At 39.4% G+C, this 18,239-nt stretch overlaps 1 protein-coding gene across 12 annotated transcripts in view; it reads left to right on the plus strand.

The window, feature by feature from the left end:
• Positions 1-18,239, plus strand: part of R3HDM1 (R3H domain containing 1) — a 79,693-nt gene that overhangs the window by 21,210 nt on the left and 40,244 nt on the right. For 9 of the 12 annotated variants that reach the window (XM_048308605.1, XM_048308608.1, XM_048308612.1 and 6 more), the window contains exons 2-5: positions 7,628-7,836; positions 8,694-8,904; positions 15,775-15,816; positions 16,262-16,351. In XM_048308605.1, coding sequence (XP_048164562.1) covers positions 8,734-8,904; positions 15,775-15,816; positions 16,262-16,351 — 303 coding nt within the window. In that variant the 5' untranslated portion in view covers positions 7,628-7,836; positions 8,694-8,733. The remainder of the gene's footprint in view (positions 1-7,627; positions 7,837-8,693; positions 8,905-15,774; positions 15,817-16,261; positions 16,352-18,239) is intronic. The other 3 variants (XM_048308613.1, XM_048308617.1, XM_048308609.1) reach the window with 2 other exon arrangements.

Below are 18,239 nucleotides of genomic sequence, written 5' to 3' on the forward strand. Positions count from 1 at the left end.
CATGCAATATGAGCAACATGAGGATAGGAAGGGCGGATTCGGGGATTGCTTGTAGGATAAAATGGCTGGAAGTTGTGGGTGGGTGCTGGTGTGGGCACATGGACACAATTTTCTGAATGTCAGCCCTAGACACAGCTCAAGAGCCAGGAGGAGTTTTTCTGCTGTCAGTTGGGTTTTCCTGAATGATGAAAGCTAAGCCACCAAAATCTTCGTCAGCATAGTTGTTTCTACAGAGCTTTTGCTGGTACAGCAATGTCATGTGAGAAGGGCATTCATTTTTGCCCTCCCAAGCCAACAGAACTATGCTAGCAAAAGCTAAAGATATGTCATGCTGTATTTCATAAGCATTTCTAAATAGTTCTTTTCTCATGCCTTTGGACAGGCGTGTTCTTTTGGGGGAGGAGAGGCTTAGCCGTTCAACAGATGGATTTTCCACTAACCTACTGCTTTGCTCTCTCTGAGGTATGGCATTTTGGAAAGGTTAATGCTCTAATAGTTTTCAAGCTGAAATGGCTTTTGTCTGCCAACGTATGTTGCCCTGTGCAGATGCTTGCCAGGAGACAATTATATAAAAATAGAGTTTAGTGAACTGTTCTGAAGTCTGTCTGGGAATTTTTTTTTTTTCCTTCTCTCTCTAAAGCTGTGAAAAAAAGAGTGAGAATAGATCCTAATGGAGCTACAACTTTAAATAGTATATGAACCATTTAAGACTATTTTGGTTCCCTTAATGAGGGTGGCCTAGCCACAGAGCTGTTTTATAATAACACTGTGTGAATGTTAGCCAGGTTGGTTTTCATCCACTACAGATTGTTCAATGCTAGAACTGTCATTTCATCAGAAACCCAGCAACTTGGACTTTCATTGTGCTTCATGTTGGGTAGCTCCTCTAGTCAAAACAAGGATTGTAGTGGGATTTTTTTTTTCCTTAGGTAGTATCCTAGTATGCCCAACCTTTTCTTTTTCTAAATGGTTAAAAGAACAGTGCCTGTAGTCTGCCAGATTTAATAGCAAGCTGGAAGCACCTTACAAGACCCCTTTGTCATGTTGCACTGTAGCAGGAGCTACATCCAGAGAACTGTTTCATTTTCCGGGAGGAAACCAAAGGTGTTTACTTCCTTTGATGTACTTGGCTCTGATGGTTTGTATCCTAAAAGTCCAAAGTGAAGTGCAAGAAGGAAACTGACAGGAGAATGCTTTGTGCAGAATGGAACAGCTGACCCTCCTGGGGACTAGAGTACTCTGAAGAAGCATTGTGTAGTGGCAGAGTTTTTTCAGGGTACATTTCAAGATTTATTTTTTGAGTTTATGGATAACAAATGACAACAAACTCCTGATCTCCACAAGTATTTGAATACTGTAGTTTCCTATCAATATGTAGAATAAAAGACTGCTCTAGACTTGCTTGTTGTTAATATCTTATTCTCATTTATGCAACTACATTCCTGAAGGAATTATCTTGTTATTCTTTGTCACTGTCAGCTCAGTGTTTCTATTGCATTCAAGAGTGAACTCACAGGAGAAGGTGAGGCAGGATTAAAGAGCCTTAGAGTATTGCTCAGAATTTAAAATATAAAAGGAGGGGGAAGGATAGTTGCTAATAATACACCTTGGCTTCTCACATGCCTATTCCTGTGAAAGGTGTCCTCTTTAGAAGCCTGTCAACTGTCTTATGAGCAGTGGAAGTGTCCTATCTTAGGCCCTGAGTGTGAAAAAGAAGGGCACTATATTGCTCTTTAAAAGTGCTTGAGAGGTTATAGCATGCAAAATGTCCCAGTAAAGGAGGTGTATAAGAAGACTGGGAGCAAGTTTCAGTTTTTGTTTCTGATGTTCAGCATTATTGTTGTCCAAATAATACCCTGTGTGCTGAGGTGTGTGTAGGTCTGGAATGGATGTCTGGCAGGTATATTCTGGTGCTTTAAGGCCGTCTTTGCCTTTCCTTCCTCTCTGCAGGCTGTTAGCTGTGCAGCAGCCAGCGAGGGGAGGCAGGGTGGTGGTGCCTTGGTCCCAGGGGTGCCACCAGTGACGGTCCCTGGCAGCTCAGGGCCCAGCTGGAGGGAGGGAGTGTGAACCTGTGCTCTGCTGCTGGAGCAGCACCTCTGACAGAGGGGCAGGACAGTAAATAGGAGAGCAGATCACTTTTGTAAAATTGCAGCAAGATGAACCAGAGCAAACCTGGGAGAGCCTTTTATTTGGTTCACAGTTGTGGGATTTTCCTCCCAAATTGGAGGAAACTTTATTGAGAAAGACATTTGTCTGCAAATGTCTTCTGGTGCATTTGGTGCTATTTCTGTTCAGTTAATGTTTTAATGATGTCTACACTTGGTAGTAGGACATAACTTGCACAGACAGTGAGATGCATTCAGTCCCTAATTAATTTTGGAAGAGGTAGAATAACTGCATGTTATGCTTCTGTATTGTGATTTATCATACTCTTTCCTTGATAATCTGATTACTAAGTAGCTTGGTAAATTGAATCAAGTAAGAAGTATCTTCTAGTGCTAATGGAGTAAATAGCATTTAGTTGTTAACTGATTAATATAGAACTTTAAAATCTGTGTAAATAGCATCATCAAGAAAAGCATAAATCTTTTATTTAAGTGTATTTAAATCACTGCAGCATGGATTCACTTGTGTAGAATTAACCAGTAAACAAGACTAGGGAATCATATTGATTCGTGCTTCAAAAGTGGACCAATTTCTCATTTGTTTGTTTCTAATAGTTGTTATAATTAAGACCAGACCTGCACAATATCATAGTTCAGTAGGCAGGCCAGGACTCTTTGCTCCCTAGTTGGTTACTTTATGGGTCTCAAACTTTAGACATAAGATAACATGCAGAAAGCAGGTGTGTGTTGGCTTTTCTGGAAAAAGGGAACAGCTGCCTCTGCGTAATTTCAGTTTATATTTCTGATAATTGTACAAAGCTGCTTTGAATTTTCTGTTAAATTAATGGGAATCTTAATATCAGCTGCTATATTTTTACAGATGCTGTGTGGTACATTTTAACAGCCTGGGCCACTGAGGCTCTAGTTATGAGGGAGAGCAAAATTTTGGTTGCAGTCCCTGGCTTATGGCTCGTGGATCATCCATGAGCACAGCCTGGATCATCCGTGAGCACAGCCTGGTCTGTTTGTGGGCAGGAGAATTGTTGCTCCCTCTGGAATCCTCCCTTGCTCTCCAAGTCAGGATTTTCAAGGTTGTGTGGGGTTGCTTTTGTTTGTTTTTTCTCCTTTCCTGTCCTTTATCACCTCAGGCACTTTCCTTCAGTCCTTTTCCCACCTCTGTCTCAACAAAAGTTTCCCAGGAAGGACTAATTTGTTCCAAATATACATGTTGGTCAGGTTGTCCACTTTTTGTCTCAGGATTCATCTACAGGCTCTGTTACTAGATAATATCATGAATCTGCACCTTCTCATAGCTTTAGTTGAGTTGGGCTGGTGCTGTTTGTATCTTCATTGGAACTACTGGGGCAGAGCTGTAAGTGACCCCTGCAGAAAGAGCTGTACAGCTGCTGCTGTTCCTCCTGGGGCTCTGTTCCTGCTGCCCAGGGCTCACATAAATGTCCTGTGCACCCCCATAGCTCCTCAGCCCAACAGAACCTGCCCCAGCCAAAGAGCTTCATGGTTCTGGGTCACTTCTCAAGGAACCACACCATGGAAAAGTTCGGCAAACACCAGAGCTGGTGGAGAGGTGGAGGTGGGACCACACCTGGAGACCTTGGGCAGAGGCTGTAGGGAGCAGAAGGAAGAAGCAAGAGCTCCACTTTATGGCAGCAGTGAGTTCTCCCTTGATTTGGGTGTCTGAGACATCAGTCTGATTTGCCAAAATTAATTGTTACCAAGAGCTGTGTGTAGGTAGTGGTCCTCAGGGATTAAGCAGTAGATGGATGCAGTAATTTTTTTAGTTATACCCATAGTTTTTATTAAGATCATTTTGATTGGTACCTTTCTGCTTTAAGGCATAAACATTTTCCTCTTTCATCCTAACAAAGAAACATTTATAACTTTAGGTGTTTTCAGTTGGTGGGGAGAGTTGGTGTTTGTTATAGTCACAGGAACTCTGAGGTTATGATGTTCATATATATTTGTTTATACAATTGAGGTGAAAAACAGCTGGAAAAAGCTCTTGTTGTGGCAAGTCTCTTGTATGAGTCTTTAAATGTCCAGTTTTTCTAGGAAAAGTCCTGACTTTTCTCAAAAAAAAGTAAAGCAATTTCACATCCAAGAAAGATTTGTACCACTGTTATGCCAGGGGCAAGGCAAAACTTTTCCCACAGACTTTGTAGGATTCATCCACTGGTTCTTCTACTTGAGCTATGGAGGGAGTTGCTGCACAAAGCTGCTGTGGAAGTTGTGAGAAGAGGCCAGTGTTTGTTGGTTGCAGGAATTCTGTTGACATATCAGTCAACAGAAGCTTGTTTAAGAAATAAGTTTTCATTTTACCTTTCCGCTGACAGTGTGTCCACTTTGTGTGTTGAACGTAGATTTTTTCACCCCCACCCTTCTAATCCAATTTCCTGCCCTGAATTTGATTGATACAAGTTATTTTGACAGCCATTCCTGGAGTCTTCTGACAACAATGATATCATTAATTAAGAAAAAACCCCCACATTCTGTCTTTTACCTTCTTTTTAAAAGAAAAAAATTGATTTCCTCTGTCATGGGCAGAGTAAAGCCTCCTATCTCCATCTACACTGCCAGCAAGAAGGAGCTGGAACTCTTGATGCCTATTAGAGAAATTGGATTAAGTTGAGTAGATCCTATTGCCAGAAATATCTCTACTCATTACAAGTCAATTTAGTGGATTTACATATGGTGATTTTCAAGTCAGAACCCAAAACGAGGCACCCAGTGGTTTTTCATGTATCAAGATTCAGGAGGCTGCCGTCATAAAACTCAGGAATGACTTTGTTTAATAAGTTGGGGGTTTTTATGACTTATCCTTTAGGCTGTGCGAAAAAAGCAGTAAGAGCACAGCATTGACTAATTTTATGATCTGCTGACTGAAAAGCTCATGCCTGTGTGGTACTGGACATCCATCTCACAGCTGATAATAACACTTTTCCCTCTGAAAAGGGAGAATAGTTGCATAGACAAAGTGGTGACTACTTGTCAGAATGAGGATTACTGGACTTGAGGATGATTACTGGGGTATAATGTTGCTAATATGATGGAGAAGAACATACATGTCAATACTGAGTGTTTAGATAGGGACAGCAGTCCTGAGGGTGAAGAACATAGGTATGACATTTTGTCCTCCACTCTTACATGCAAATCCTTTTACTTCCTGTCTACTAAAGTAGGTGTTTGTTTTTTTCACCTATAAAAGATACTAAAGTTGGTAAGTTTTCTTATGAGATGTTTTGTGAGCTGTTTGAACTTTTAATTACAAACCCAGCTAATGCTCTGCCCCTAATATTCAGTCCTTTCAACTGTGGATAATTTTAGGGCAGAACCTCATTGTGTCTGTCCTTTTAAAATCTGCAAACACTATGTTGGTCTGTATTGCAATCTAGTCTATAGGCAGTGTTGGGATTTGGTGTCAATTAATCAGTTTGCATACCAGACCCTATTTTCTCTCCAAAGAACAGAGCAGCTCCTAAGGACTGCCTTCCTGCTTCTTTTTTTTTTTTTTTTCCTTTTTCCTGTCCTACATGGGACACAAGAAATTAACATCCAGCTATATGGCGAGGTGAAAGAGGTGGGATTCATAAGGATGGGCTGTGATTTGTTCCCCCACATAAAATTCTTTATATCTTTTTTAATCCAATCTGTGCAAGTTTAGAAACTAGAACCAGATTATCTCAGCTATGAAAATTTGCTGAATTAGAGGAAACTTCAGGGACAGAATGTTATCCAAGTACTTGAACTCACAGCTGTGGATCACAAACACAAGGTTGCATTACCAATCTCAATGATATGGCTGCTGTTATTAAAAAATAATCAGGTAAGCAAAGATTCAATTTCCTATTCTGTGTGTTTTGCTGCTAATGTGAAGCACAGAGTTTGGCATTTACTTATGGATGCACATATGGTGATTCCAGTTGACTCAAAATAGCTCCATTCTATGAACCCAAAATTGAGATATTTTTCATGTGAATTGGAACTCCACAGCTTTTCCTCAGTTCTGTCTCTCTGACTGTAGGATACATAGCACCAAATCTGCAGGCTTTAAATCTATCTGCAGGGGAAAATCTGTTCAGAACAAGTTATAAACTAATTTTTTTTTCTTAGTTTGTCAGAGGAAATATAAGAACTTTTCTTAGTGCATCAGTTTCCTGGATTGACCTAGGCAAGCAAGTATGTTTGCAGAAGGAGTTTTAGTAACTGAGTATGCCAATACTTGTTTTTTAAAATGGTGTTGCAAAGGGACAGGAGCTGTTGATGTATTTGATAGAATTAAAGAAAAACTTGGAGATGTTGATTACAATTACTATGTTTGTGCCTTGTGTAGGGAGTAGCAATTAAATTACACTTACTTTGCAGTATTATATTTCCAACTGGACATAAATGTTTTGGGTTTTGTTTTTTGCTGGTTTCAGCCTGTAATATTTTTTAACATTTATCTAAATACTGTACAAATCACATATCAGTCAACAAAGTGAAACAGCATCTCTGTTCAAGTTTTGTTTACAATAAAGGTTCTGAACTTCTTAATAAATCTTGTATCACCATCTGGATTATCTGGAAAAACCACCTCAACAACCAAACAATGCTGGATATCCTTCGCTGCATTTTTGCATGTTTTTATTTCCAATTTGTTCTTTCATCTGTAATCCTTTCCCCTCCATTAGATTCAGTAAATAGGGTCTCTTACAGGCCTGAATCACAGCCCATCTTTTATCTTTTTTTTCCATACTTTGCAGCAAATTTTAGTACTCCATATGTCTGTAGTATCTCATCTCTTACAAACTGTTTTTCTTCAGCTCTGGAGAAGTGGTTGTAGCCAGGCTTTAATCTCCCCTGCAAGGGAGCGTGGGAGGAGCTGGGCACTGAAAGGTGTTCTCAGGGCTACACTGGCTTTGCTCTTAGAGCTCTGGCTTTGGCTTCAAATGCTTCCTTGGGGGTGCTGCTGCTACTTATTTCTCAAATCTGAACAAGAGGAAAGATGGAAAATTATCAGTTTTGCAAAAATGTGTAAGTCCTCATTCCAGGGCAGTTATTTTGTTGAATAAAGTAAAGCTGTCTTCTGTAATTCCAGTTGCCCAAAATATGGCTTATGGCTTGTGCTCGTAGATGATAACTCCAACAAAGAGAAAAACGCTGTTCTGCTGACAGGGATTTGTGAGCCTTCCTGGCCTGTTACTCCTCCACACCTGCTGGGCTGCATGTTTCAGACTCCTTGGAAAGATACCTGCTTGTTTATAGAAACAGAGTTTCTCCAGGAATGCCAACAAAATGTTTATTATGACTACTTGTTAACTTTGTAATGCAGAAATGTCTTGGAAGTCCAATGAAACTGTTACTGATGGTTGATAATGCAAGCAGGATGGATATGACAAATGCTGGTTTCTTCTTTCTTTTTGGTTTTTTTTCTTAAAATGACTATTTAAGCTTTTAGATGTCATGTTCCATCTCCCCTCCCACAGCAAATAAAAGTATAATGCATTTCCTTTGTTGATTTTCAGGCTTTCAAAAGGGATGTTCTTGCTGATTCAAGACAAAATAGTTCTGTCCAGGACTCTACACTGGGGATAAGGACATGGGACTCCTCCTGCCAGATTCCAGATGGTTCATCACAACTGACATCTTGGCTGACAACTGTGAAAAGGATCTTCGGATTATTCTATTTTATTTTTGTGGGAGACCACAATCCCCAAACTCTAGGACATATCAGGTACTAAATCAAATACTAAGCTTTTCCATAACATTATTGGATTGTTATTTGTTTCTTATGAAGGACTTTAGGCATTCAGATCTTTATTTCTTTTAGGAAATGGAAAATCCTTGGTTTTACATCTTGCACTGTAGCTGAGTAATGACAAAGAGTTGTGTTTCTTATTTCCTATGGAAAATTTGGAGTTTAATCATTAGTTATCTTTATATAGTATTTTAAGTTGTTATTATCATAAATTGTAATTGCTGATCATAGTTATTATCCTAATTTCCAAATTGTTTCTTTTTTGTTGCTTTTGAGAGAATGCTTAATTTTATTAAGACTAGTTTTGCTACAGTTTGTAAGAAAGATAATTCTTGCATTCAGAACTTGTCCAGTTCTTACCTGTCAACAAGGAAACTTTAAAAGTTCATGAAATTTATGAATGTTTGCACACTTAGTGCATTATGATTCATCTATTTACTTTCAACCCTTTTAAAATAAATCTATATGTAATTTTCTTTTCCTTTGAGAAAATCATCCCTTGTTTCTGTTGGAGCCTAGTTTGATTTGGAGTATCTGAATGTCCAGCTGTTCATTTTTAAAATGTGGAAGGGAAAAATCTGTGCATGTTATCCAACAGTGTAGCTCTTAATTCTTGTTTGTCTAGATGTCTGCTGTTACAGGCCACTGATAAAAGTGGTTAAAAAGAAATCACTCCCTCTAATACAAGACAGGAAAAAGTGTCATAGCAGAGGGTGGGGGGGGATCCTTTTTGTAGCAAAATCATGTTTATTTTGGGTAGCTGTTTAGGTATGTGTGGGGTTTTTAACTAATTTTAAATTACTCAATAATCCACTTTTTTTTTTGTCCTAAAGGTTCCATATTTCTTGTAGAATTTTAAAATAACCTTTTCTAATGAGGATGTCTGATATTCTTACTATAAAAGATGAAACTGATGCAATGAAGGGTTCAGAAGCTGAATTTAAAGATACAGACCCAGTTGAAAACCTTAAAAAATCAGGAAGTCGGGAACAGATTCAAGTGGAAAAGGATGAAAATTGTCCTGATAACAAAAACAATATGCCGGTAAGAAGCTTTTCACTTTGTTTTTCACTAGTATATCATGTTAAATAAGTCTGTGTCTTGTTGTTCTCCATTCTCTTGATCCTCTTATATGTTTCTTTGGTGCAGTGAGGAAACTTGGCTGGTGTTAGGGAAGCAAGCATGATGATTATTGCTTCCTCTCTCCTCTTTTGCCCCACTTCTCTGTTTATACTCATGTAAATATGACTCAGTCATTTTTAATTCTTTGAAGTAGATGAGTGGTTTTGCTGGGAACCAGACAATTTGCCTGTGTTTGTGTTTCCCTGAATGCATGTGTGAAGTCTTTCATTGTAGCAGAACAAGGAACAAACTCAGACTGGCTTTTGCTGTTGCTGAATCCTGACAGAGTTTGAAGCTGGGCTGTGTGTGCTGAGTGTTGCTGCTTTGAACAAGGTGCTGCAGCTCAGCCTGGCTCTTGAGCTGTAGCACTTTACAGGTGGCTCAGGTCTAGATTTTCCAGCAGAGCTGTTCAGCAGAAGGCTGAAGTAATCAGGTGTAGGTAATCCAAATCCCCAGGAGTCAGAGGAATCCTGAGCTGAGGACAGCAGGTCTGGGTGCTGCCCCAGCCACCTGCAGAAACCCCACAGGAGTGGCAGAATGAGCTGGTGAGCATCATCCTGCCTTGGTGGGCAGCAGGGACTCCCTACACCTTTCTCTCTCTGATCTTCACTGCTTCACAGCTTTGGTACATGACTTTTAGGTAGGAAAGCTGAGGCATGTAAATAAATGGGTGGCCTTTGCAGGTGGGAGAAGTACCTATAAGTTGTGGCATCACATTTCAAGTGAGAAGGAGGCAAAGCAAATAGTGTGAAAATACCTTGTGTCAATGGAGAATGCACTGATAAGGAAAGGTTAGGAATTTGTGGCAGCAGATTTAGTACCTCTGAGATTGAGGTGTGGGACAAGAGAGCTCGCTCCTGGCTCAGGCTTCCCACCTGGTCACTGAGGACTGTAAGCAGCTCACATGAGGTGAGGAGTTCAGGAAGACAACTGAAGACTTCTGACACAACCTACAAAACAGGCCAGATTTGTAAAATGAAACACAGAAGTTTGTGTTTGGCAAAAGCTGTAGTTGTCTATAGGTATTTTGTGTCTGTGGGTTAATACTAAACAATTTTTTCTAGAAATCCTGATTGGGATCTGAGGGATTCTCTTGTGCGTTGCAAAAACAAGACAGTAGCTTATTAGATTCTTGTTATTGAGATTTGAGTAGAAGGTTCTTTGGGGAGTAGTTTTGTTCAAGACTAACAATTCAATATTCCACTGAGTGAAGTAAGCTTTATCTGCTATGTTAAATTGCCTCCAGATAAATCTTGTAGACCACTGCAATAACAATAGTTTTACACTTTAATATCTGCTGGCTTTATTAAGGCTGGCATCAGTGTAAAAAGATAATTTTATGGAAAAAATAAATCCTTGAAATGAAATACTTCTCCTGTAGCACGAGAAATAACTGCTACTGGAAAGCTGGGAGATATTATAGCTGAGCTGGTATTTTCTTTAATTAATGGAATATTCTAGTAGCGAGCTTAAAACTTAATCTAAGGTTTCGTTATTTTCATACAGTTCAGTAATTTGGAAAAATCTCATTCACATTTTCTCATTTAACGAATTTTAGTGTAGGAAACTTCTGTGGGACTCAAGTGGCAAATAAGAAATAAGCCTTCCTGCAAACAACTGCTGCTGTCTTGTCAGAGTGCAGAGGAATGAACCTGCCAGTGCTGCCAGAGGCTGGGGGTTTGGCAGGGGGTTGATTGCTTGGTTAGGTGCTTGTGCAGGAGCAAGAGCTGCTCTCTGAAATAATTATCTCACATCCACAAAATGAACTGGACACTGTGTGGTGAAGGCTGTTGGATGGAAACAGCTTTGCTGTCAGTGCATTTAGCGTGGTGTCCAGGAGTCTCCATCAGAATCAGAGCATTGGTGTTACATGAGCAGTTTAATTAAAAACTGAGGCTGAGGATGCAGATTTCTGGAGTGGCAGGAAGACAGTGAGTTACCAGGTGAACCTGGCTACTGTGAGCAAGCACCTTGCAACAACTGAAATCAGTAGAAGTTAATGTCACTTGTACTGTGGAGGCTGCCACTGCAAATATATGTCTTATATTTGAGAATTTCTCATTTAAAGCATGTTTTATGCTAAAATACAAAACAAAAGTTTGGGGTTGTCCATACTAGAAAACCCTTGTGGAACAGTAGCAGTCAGCAAGTTTTTAACTAACGGATGGTTAAACAGTTTGATGAAATTTCAGTGGACACAGTACTTGTCATTAAGTGCAGGTTAAATGTTATTGTGGTGGTGGGAAAAAGAGGAAAGAAATTGCTGAGAAATGTTAGAAAAGATTATGAGAAACTTACTGGAATTTGTTGTGTACTTCTGCTTACTAATTGAGTGCATCAGAGGATGGGTTGGGCGTGGGGGTTGCATGGGAGTTGTGTTTGGCTTTCCTTCCTACGAGCAGAATAGGTTTGGTACCTACTGACAAACTATAGTCACACTCCTGAGTACAGTTATCACTTCATTTTTGACTTCTTTACAGCCAAGAAAGAAACAGGCTATGAATTTTCCTCTGTCTAAACTTGATATGGGTTGAATTCTGGAACTGCACAGTTCCAGAAACTGATGATTATATTTTGAAATGTAACTGTGGTGGTAAATTCCAGATTATTTTGAGGTTGTGCATTAGTAACTGATTTGCTGCTGTATCTGCTGTTGGAGGTACAATGTGAAAGAGGAAAATACCTGATCAGAGTATATGGCCAGCACTCCCAATTTCTTTAAGCAGTGCAAAAGTAGTGTAATTGATACAGAGTTCATTTCTAAATTGGCATATTTGCAGTGAGGTTCAAGTGTCATTTAAATGGCACTGCAGACAAGAGGCACTGTTATGAGAAGTACTTTACAGAAGTCATGTGCATGTCAGCACTATGGTGGGTTTTGTGATGAAAAAGGTTTTGGCTCACCAGTCACTGTTGTCTCCTACCTGTTCATCTTATCCAGGCCAGGTGACAACAAATGAATTCAGAATTAGCTTGAATACAGGCTCTGTGTTGCCTCTGTCTCTGGGTGGTGAGACAGGCAGTGTCATCCACTGTAACGACAAAGCAGCAGGAAATATTTGCAACAAATTAAAGATCCTGGATTTATCCTGCAAGATAGTAACTTATGCTTATTATTAGGAAGATTTCTCTTTTAAAACCCAGAAAAGCCTCATGGCATGAGCGCAGAGTTGTATGCATCTACTGTATGATAAGGGCAAGGCAAACATTGTGTTAAGTGTGTATCATTCTGATTTTGTTTTATGCTAATTAAGCAGATACCCTTGTCCTTTGGGGGAATTAGATATTTTTTTACTTAGCAACTTGACATCTCTCTTTCTACAAGTATCTTCCTTCCATACTAGCACAAACCTTGGGCTTCTCTCCCTTGTTTCTCAGGTAAAGTTCTCTGAAGCCTTTTTTTGCTTCCTCCCCAGCTGTTTTGGTCTTGTCAGGCTTTACCTGTCTTTGTCTCCAAAATATGTGATGTAATACTTTTGAATAGATAAATAATCAGGCAGATTCTCTGACTGTTGAGCTGCCTCCATGTCCAAGGGTGAAACTATTTTTCCATCAGTCATCCTCTACTGTGTCATGGAAAATTGCTGTCACTGCTCACTATTGCAGGACAGCAAGTAATCATGGGCCACACTGTTCTTCCCCTCAGCATTCCAAAGCTATCCATGGTCCTTGGGACTGTAACACTTGACTGGATTTAAAACTGAGACCTAATTTTGCAGAAAGGTAAAAAACTGAATGTCCTTAGAACACTCTTTGTTCAGGTTTGTCATGTTGTGCCTATCCTCAGAAATGCCCAAATGGTACTTCAGAAATAGAGCCCCTTCTCACAAAACCTTTCACACGTCTGAGTTTGCCATCTTGTGCCTGACCTGTTTTTATCCAGCTTGTTTAGACAGCACAGTGATGACAGAGGAAGGCATGTAACAGCTCCAGATCTTTACTTTGCATTTAGTATACGTGATCTGGTGAGGTACTTAGGAAAAAATAAAGTAGGCAAATACTCCTACTGCAAACCTGGATATTTATGTTTTTGATAAATGCTATCGTACTTTCCTTTTTATTTTGCAGTTGGAAATGTAGCATAGCAGTTGGTCTTAAAAGTTGTGTTTGTGGGGTTTTATCAAAGGTAAGAACCTAATCATTATTTTCAATATGCAATTCTTTGGAATACTTGCTTTTAAACACTGTCTTGAAATCATGCCCATAATGACTATAAATAGGGCTTTCATTAACACAGTGTTTTCTCAAGGCAGTAAAAGTCTTTGAGAACTGCAAATATAAAGAAATTGCCTAATTTGCACTCACCAAGGATTGCATATTCTAAACTAGCTAGAAATTCTTTTTCACAAATGGGGAACATAAAGATGCTCTGTAGGCGCAAAACTTAGTATATGCAGAGAAATTAGGACAGAGATGAAATTGATGGGCCTGAAAAGAGAGAAAATGTGCATTAACAGCTCCAATGTGCATTGGCTACCTACTTCCTGGAATTCCAGTAGAAGTGGTGTCATTCTCTGTCAGTGTGGTTTTGTCCAAGAAAGCAATCATTGGATTGTACCCACCCATCTTCAAGCTCTGAGAGTGCAGTTGCTGGTGGTACCAGAGGACTTTGGGGTTTGGATTTCTAGGCCGTCCTCAGCTGAGCTGTGCCTGCAGTCCGGCTGTACCAGCTTTGTTCCAGAGCTTCTCACCTGACCCCTGTGTGGTGCTTACTGCTCACAGTTACAGCTGGGGTTTGCGGGCTCGGATTTCGTGTTTTGACATCTTTAAAGTCATACAGGAAAGCCAGGAATCCACACCTATCCCAGGAGTGTTGTACAGGGCAGTTGTTTCTAGATGAAAAGTTTGAATATGATGGGTGGGGTGATACTTGTAAGTATCTGTAAGGGAAAGCCTCCCGTCTACAGTGGCCCCCCCAGTTCTCCCCAATATTGTTGGTGTTGGTTTAGTCCCAGCAACAATTTCTTCTCTTTTTTTTCCAAATCACTCTTAAAAATAACTGAAATGTGTGTGACTTACCTAATTAGAGAGCACTAGTTCGATATACTGTATAACTGGGTTGAATTCCCCCTTGTGTCCTATGAAATGCTGGATCTGGGGTGTTTGTTTCCATATATTCTTTTGGCTTATATACTGGCTTCAAAGCTTCCAAAATTTTGCAAAAGATAGGCAATTGCTCAAGTATAGATTATTTTGCCTCTTGACAGTGAACTGAGGACCACTGACAGTCCTGATTTGACTTGAAATGTGCACTGTTTGTTTTGAACACACCAGCTAATTGAAGCTGGAGTAATTGATAGGAGCTTGGGAAATCATCCAGTTTTTGACATCTAGTAGCTTGGTGTAACAGAAGCTTTTTCAGGGATATGCAGTGCCAGCTTTCAGCATGCAAGGAATGCTTTCAGAGGAGATGATGGAAAGGAAAAAACATCTTGCAGGCAACAGAAAAACTCAAAGTCTCTGTATGGTTCCAGGTATGGAAGCATTTGAACTGTCTTCTCTGCTCAAAATCTCAGCAAGTTTCCTTTAAAAAGCTGCTGATGAGTTCAGTTAGTTTTCAGTGCAGCTATTTTAAATGCTGTTACATAGTGAAATGAGCTTAAATGAGCTCCCCTTCTGCTGCTCCTCAGCTAAGCTGGTGCAACATCCAAAATAGACATGTGGGACTTGAGGAAAATGAGAGAAAAAGCAGTTCTGCCTTTACGTGGCAGAGCTCTTTGCTGTAGGTGAGGTGTTCTTTTTAGCAATGTTGTATGTCCTGCTAAGAAGTTCAGGCACTTGATAGACATCTCCTGTGAGCTAAGGCAAGGAGAGCTGCATTCATGGAGTTTTCCAATGGAGTTTCTATTTATTTTCCTTTTAAAAGGAGGAAATATTGTCCATTAAACAACATTTGAAATTACATTAATGATGTTAATTTCTCCTTACAAATATTGGGCTTGTGCTCACTAAAACCAGTTCTGTTAAAAGCTTGTCTATTCATCAGTTTTAGTTCTTCAGGGAAACCAGTACTTAAATTATGTGATGCCACTCTAAATGTTTCTATTCTTGTGCTACTGGCACTGGGGGTTTAGTTAGTTTTAACTATGCAGTTAACAAAATCATTAAATGCTTTTGTTGATTCAAATGTACCTTTCAGCTATGCATACTGTAGTAAAAGCCTGGTAATTTTTATTTTTTTAAGGAACAAATTAACAGAAGAAGGGCTTTGGGGAGAAAAAGGCAAATTATTGCATAATAAGTTACTAAATGAAAGAAAAAAAAAAGATCAGTAGCCCATTTTGAAATATACTTTTAGAGGTCCCAAAATGAAAGGAAAAAACCCCATATGTCTTAAGCTGCTTATGATAGGTCATAATTGGTTATCTCTTCCCGTGGTAGAGGCAATGCTTTTCTTTTTTTAATATCATTCTTCCAGGTAGGTTTCAGGAATAGGAAGAAAATTTATAAAAACCATGTCATGTTGCCAAGGAAATTAGGAAACAAGAATTGAAAGTGTAGGGAGCTGGCTGTGAGAGTAAACTGCTTGGATCCCACTGAACAAGGATAATGTTTGGTTCCTGTTAAAGTGCTCTAATGTCTATTGTTGATAAATGAAGAAGGGAAATCAAGGACAAGCCTGACGAAAGTGGGAGAGTGCCTAGTCCGTCAGCCAAAAGCACCTGCTGTTCCTTTCACAGATCTGCCCGTGCCAGTGCTAACTGTCAAAGCTTTCTCTTGTACAGACTTTTGCATTAACAAACTTGTGCCACTGAGTTTAATGTAACCCTTCTCTGTTGTGCCTGACGCCAGCGGCCAGCGCAGTCCTTTGGACAGACAGCCAAAAGGTCCAAGGTACAGTAGCCCGGTGTGCTGGCATGCGAAGGGAGCCCTTCATGCTTGGTGCAGCTTCGTTACTTTGTGGAAAGTGCCTTTAGTTTTATTTTTTGGCATTGTAGCTTCGTTTTATTCTGTTGGATTTTTGTCTTGCCTAGTTGTCTGCTTTTGTGATTTGCCTTTATATTTTTGGTGGCTTTTTATTGTTATGGAGAGAAACTATTTCCCAACATTTTATTTACTTTTCATTAGATGTGCTCTATTGTGCTGGTAGTGCCTTCAAAATCTGCAATTGCTTGGGTATTTTCATCCTAAAGGGAATTATTTATTCTGTTGAAAACTTTAAAAATGCAGTTTTCAGCCATTTTGTTTTTCATATAATGAATGAAAAAATAAAGGCTTATGGTATATTTATATAATCTTTTATAAGCCATAGTTTTTAATTTTACATACTTTCCTTTAGTCAAACACAAAGTTAAAGTTAGTTCGGAGCCTTGCTGTATGTGAAGAATATCCACCACCTCCCACAGCTGAAATATCACAGGACCTCCAGGTAAAAATCACCTTACTGAAGTTTCTGGAACAATTTCAAGTAACTTGTTGTTCAAAAGAAAATCTATTGGGTATTCTTTAAATATGTGGACACCATGTGGTTTTAATTTTTTTTTTTAAGTACAGATATAATAGAGGTGATAATATCAGAGGCAGAATTTGCTGCTTTGTTTTTCTGAGCTCTACTAGTTGATATCTGTGGACAGAAAGAGGGGCTTTGTCAGTTTCTTAAACTTTTTAGTCCTACAGTGCACTTGAAGGACTCTTAAACTGCTTAAGTGCTGTCTGCAATCAGTAAGACAGAAACATTGTGATTAGTATGGAGCATAATTTATTGGCTTGATATATTTTGGAAATGGAAACAGTTGTGATTTCTGGTGTTGTAACTGAATTCCTGCATATTAGTCCAAATTGCTGGTAGGTCTGTAATATCTGCCTGAGGTATGTCTGAATTAATCTATAAAAATGATACAACACACTTAAAGAAGTTCCTACATGCTGAACAAAATATGTAAAATTACTTTAGAGAATTTAAACAAAATCCAAGTTTCCTGATTTTACCTCCATACCAGTCTGTATTTTCAGAGCAAAACCCTACTGCTGGCTTTAGTTCTGTGTATGAGTGAGGGCCATCAAAATGCTGGTTTTTTTCATGCCTATCAGAACAGAAATAGGCTTTTGCTGTTATTGAAAAGCTTCTAAACTGTGCTTTCATGAAAACTCTCACTTTGGTTAAGAAGGAAGCAGTAGAAAGCAGGCTGTGAGGGGATTTTGCTGGAGGGGTGGTAATTCAGTTCTGGGGAAGGATGGACATTGAGAGCTCATGTAGGTTTTTGTCAAGCTAATTAAAATTTTTTGAGATTGAAACATAGAGTACCTAGGTTTGGTATTTTTTTTATTCCTTTGGAAAAATAAGAAAATAGTATTTTTGTAGGCTTTCACTAATACACCAGAAGTTGAGTGTTTACTAGAGGAATTCAGAAACTGGCCCTGCTACTTTAATGAAAATCTAAGTCATATTCTAGAATAGGTTGCAGAGTAAAAAGATTAAAAGCCAACAGAAGAGCTATTGATGTTTACAATGATTTACAATCCTTTTGTAATGTTTCCCATAAGATAACAAAATAGACTGAGAGATCTGGTCAAGCTGAGCTGTGCAGTCTGAAACAGTGGGGTTTAATTTTCTCAGTCACTGTGGCGAATTACAGGAAGACAGAAGCCTGATCTGGTGGCCTGTTCATCCATATGGTGTATTTCCAACATAAGAGGCATTAGGATTTTCCAACCTCCAGCACTACACAAGACCATGTGTTGAATGGTTTAAAGTCAGACATTTATGAGAAATGTTCTCCTCAGGTGGCATTTGTGGCCAAGTCCTCTGGGAATCTGTCCTTAGCTGTGTGCTGCCAGGTGGCTCTTGAAAGGAATCCCTACAGCAGTAGAAGGGATGTCAAGGCTGGTTCTGCAGAATGAACTGAATTGTGTGGTAATGTAAGTTTGTACAAAAGGAATACCATAAAGCAGATTGCCTTAAGAACAAAATTAGAGCTAGCTGTGAGTTTTCTTTAGAAGCAGTAATGTAGAAGAAATGGCTTATGAATCCCAATAGCTGTGCAGAGAAATGACTGCAAGAACAAATTTAGTTCTTCCCTGGAGGGTGGAGAAATGTGTTGGAGAGTTAGAAGTGGGAATCTCTTACAAGTTCTGGTGCTGGAGTGCACATCCTGTGGGGCACAGGTCCCCCATGACCCTCTGTAACAACTCACACAGGCAGTTTCTTCACCCATTTGGCCTCCTTTCCCAAACAATCTTAGGGAAAGCATGGAAGAGTTCTTCATCAGTGCCAGCCAGCTGCTGGCTGCCTCCAACCCCACACTCTGAAGCATTAA

The sequence above is a fragment of the Corvus hawaiiensis genome, chromosome 7 (genome assembly GCF_020740725.1).
Source record: "Corvus hawaiiensis isolate bCorHaw1 chromosome 7, bCorHaw1.pri.cur, whole genome shotgun sequence".
Lineage (NCBI taxonomy): Eukaryota > Metazoa > Chordata > Aves > Passeriformes > Corvidae > Corvus > Corvus hawaiiensis.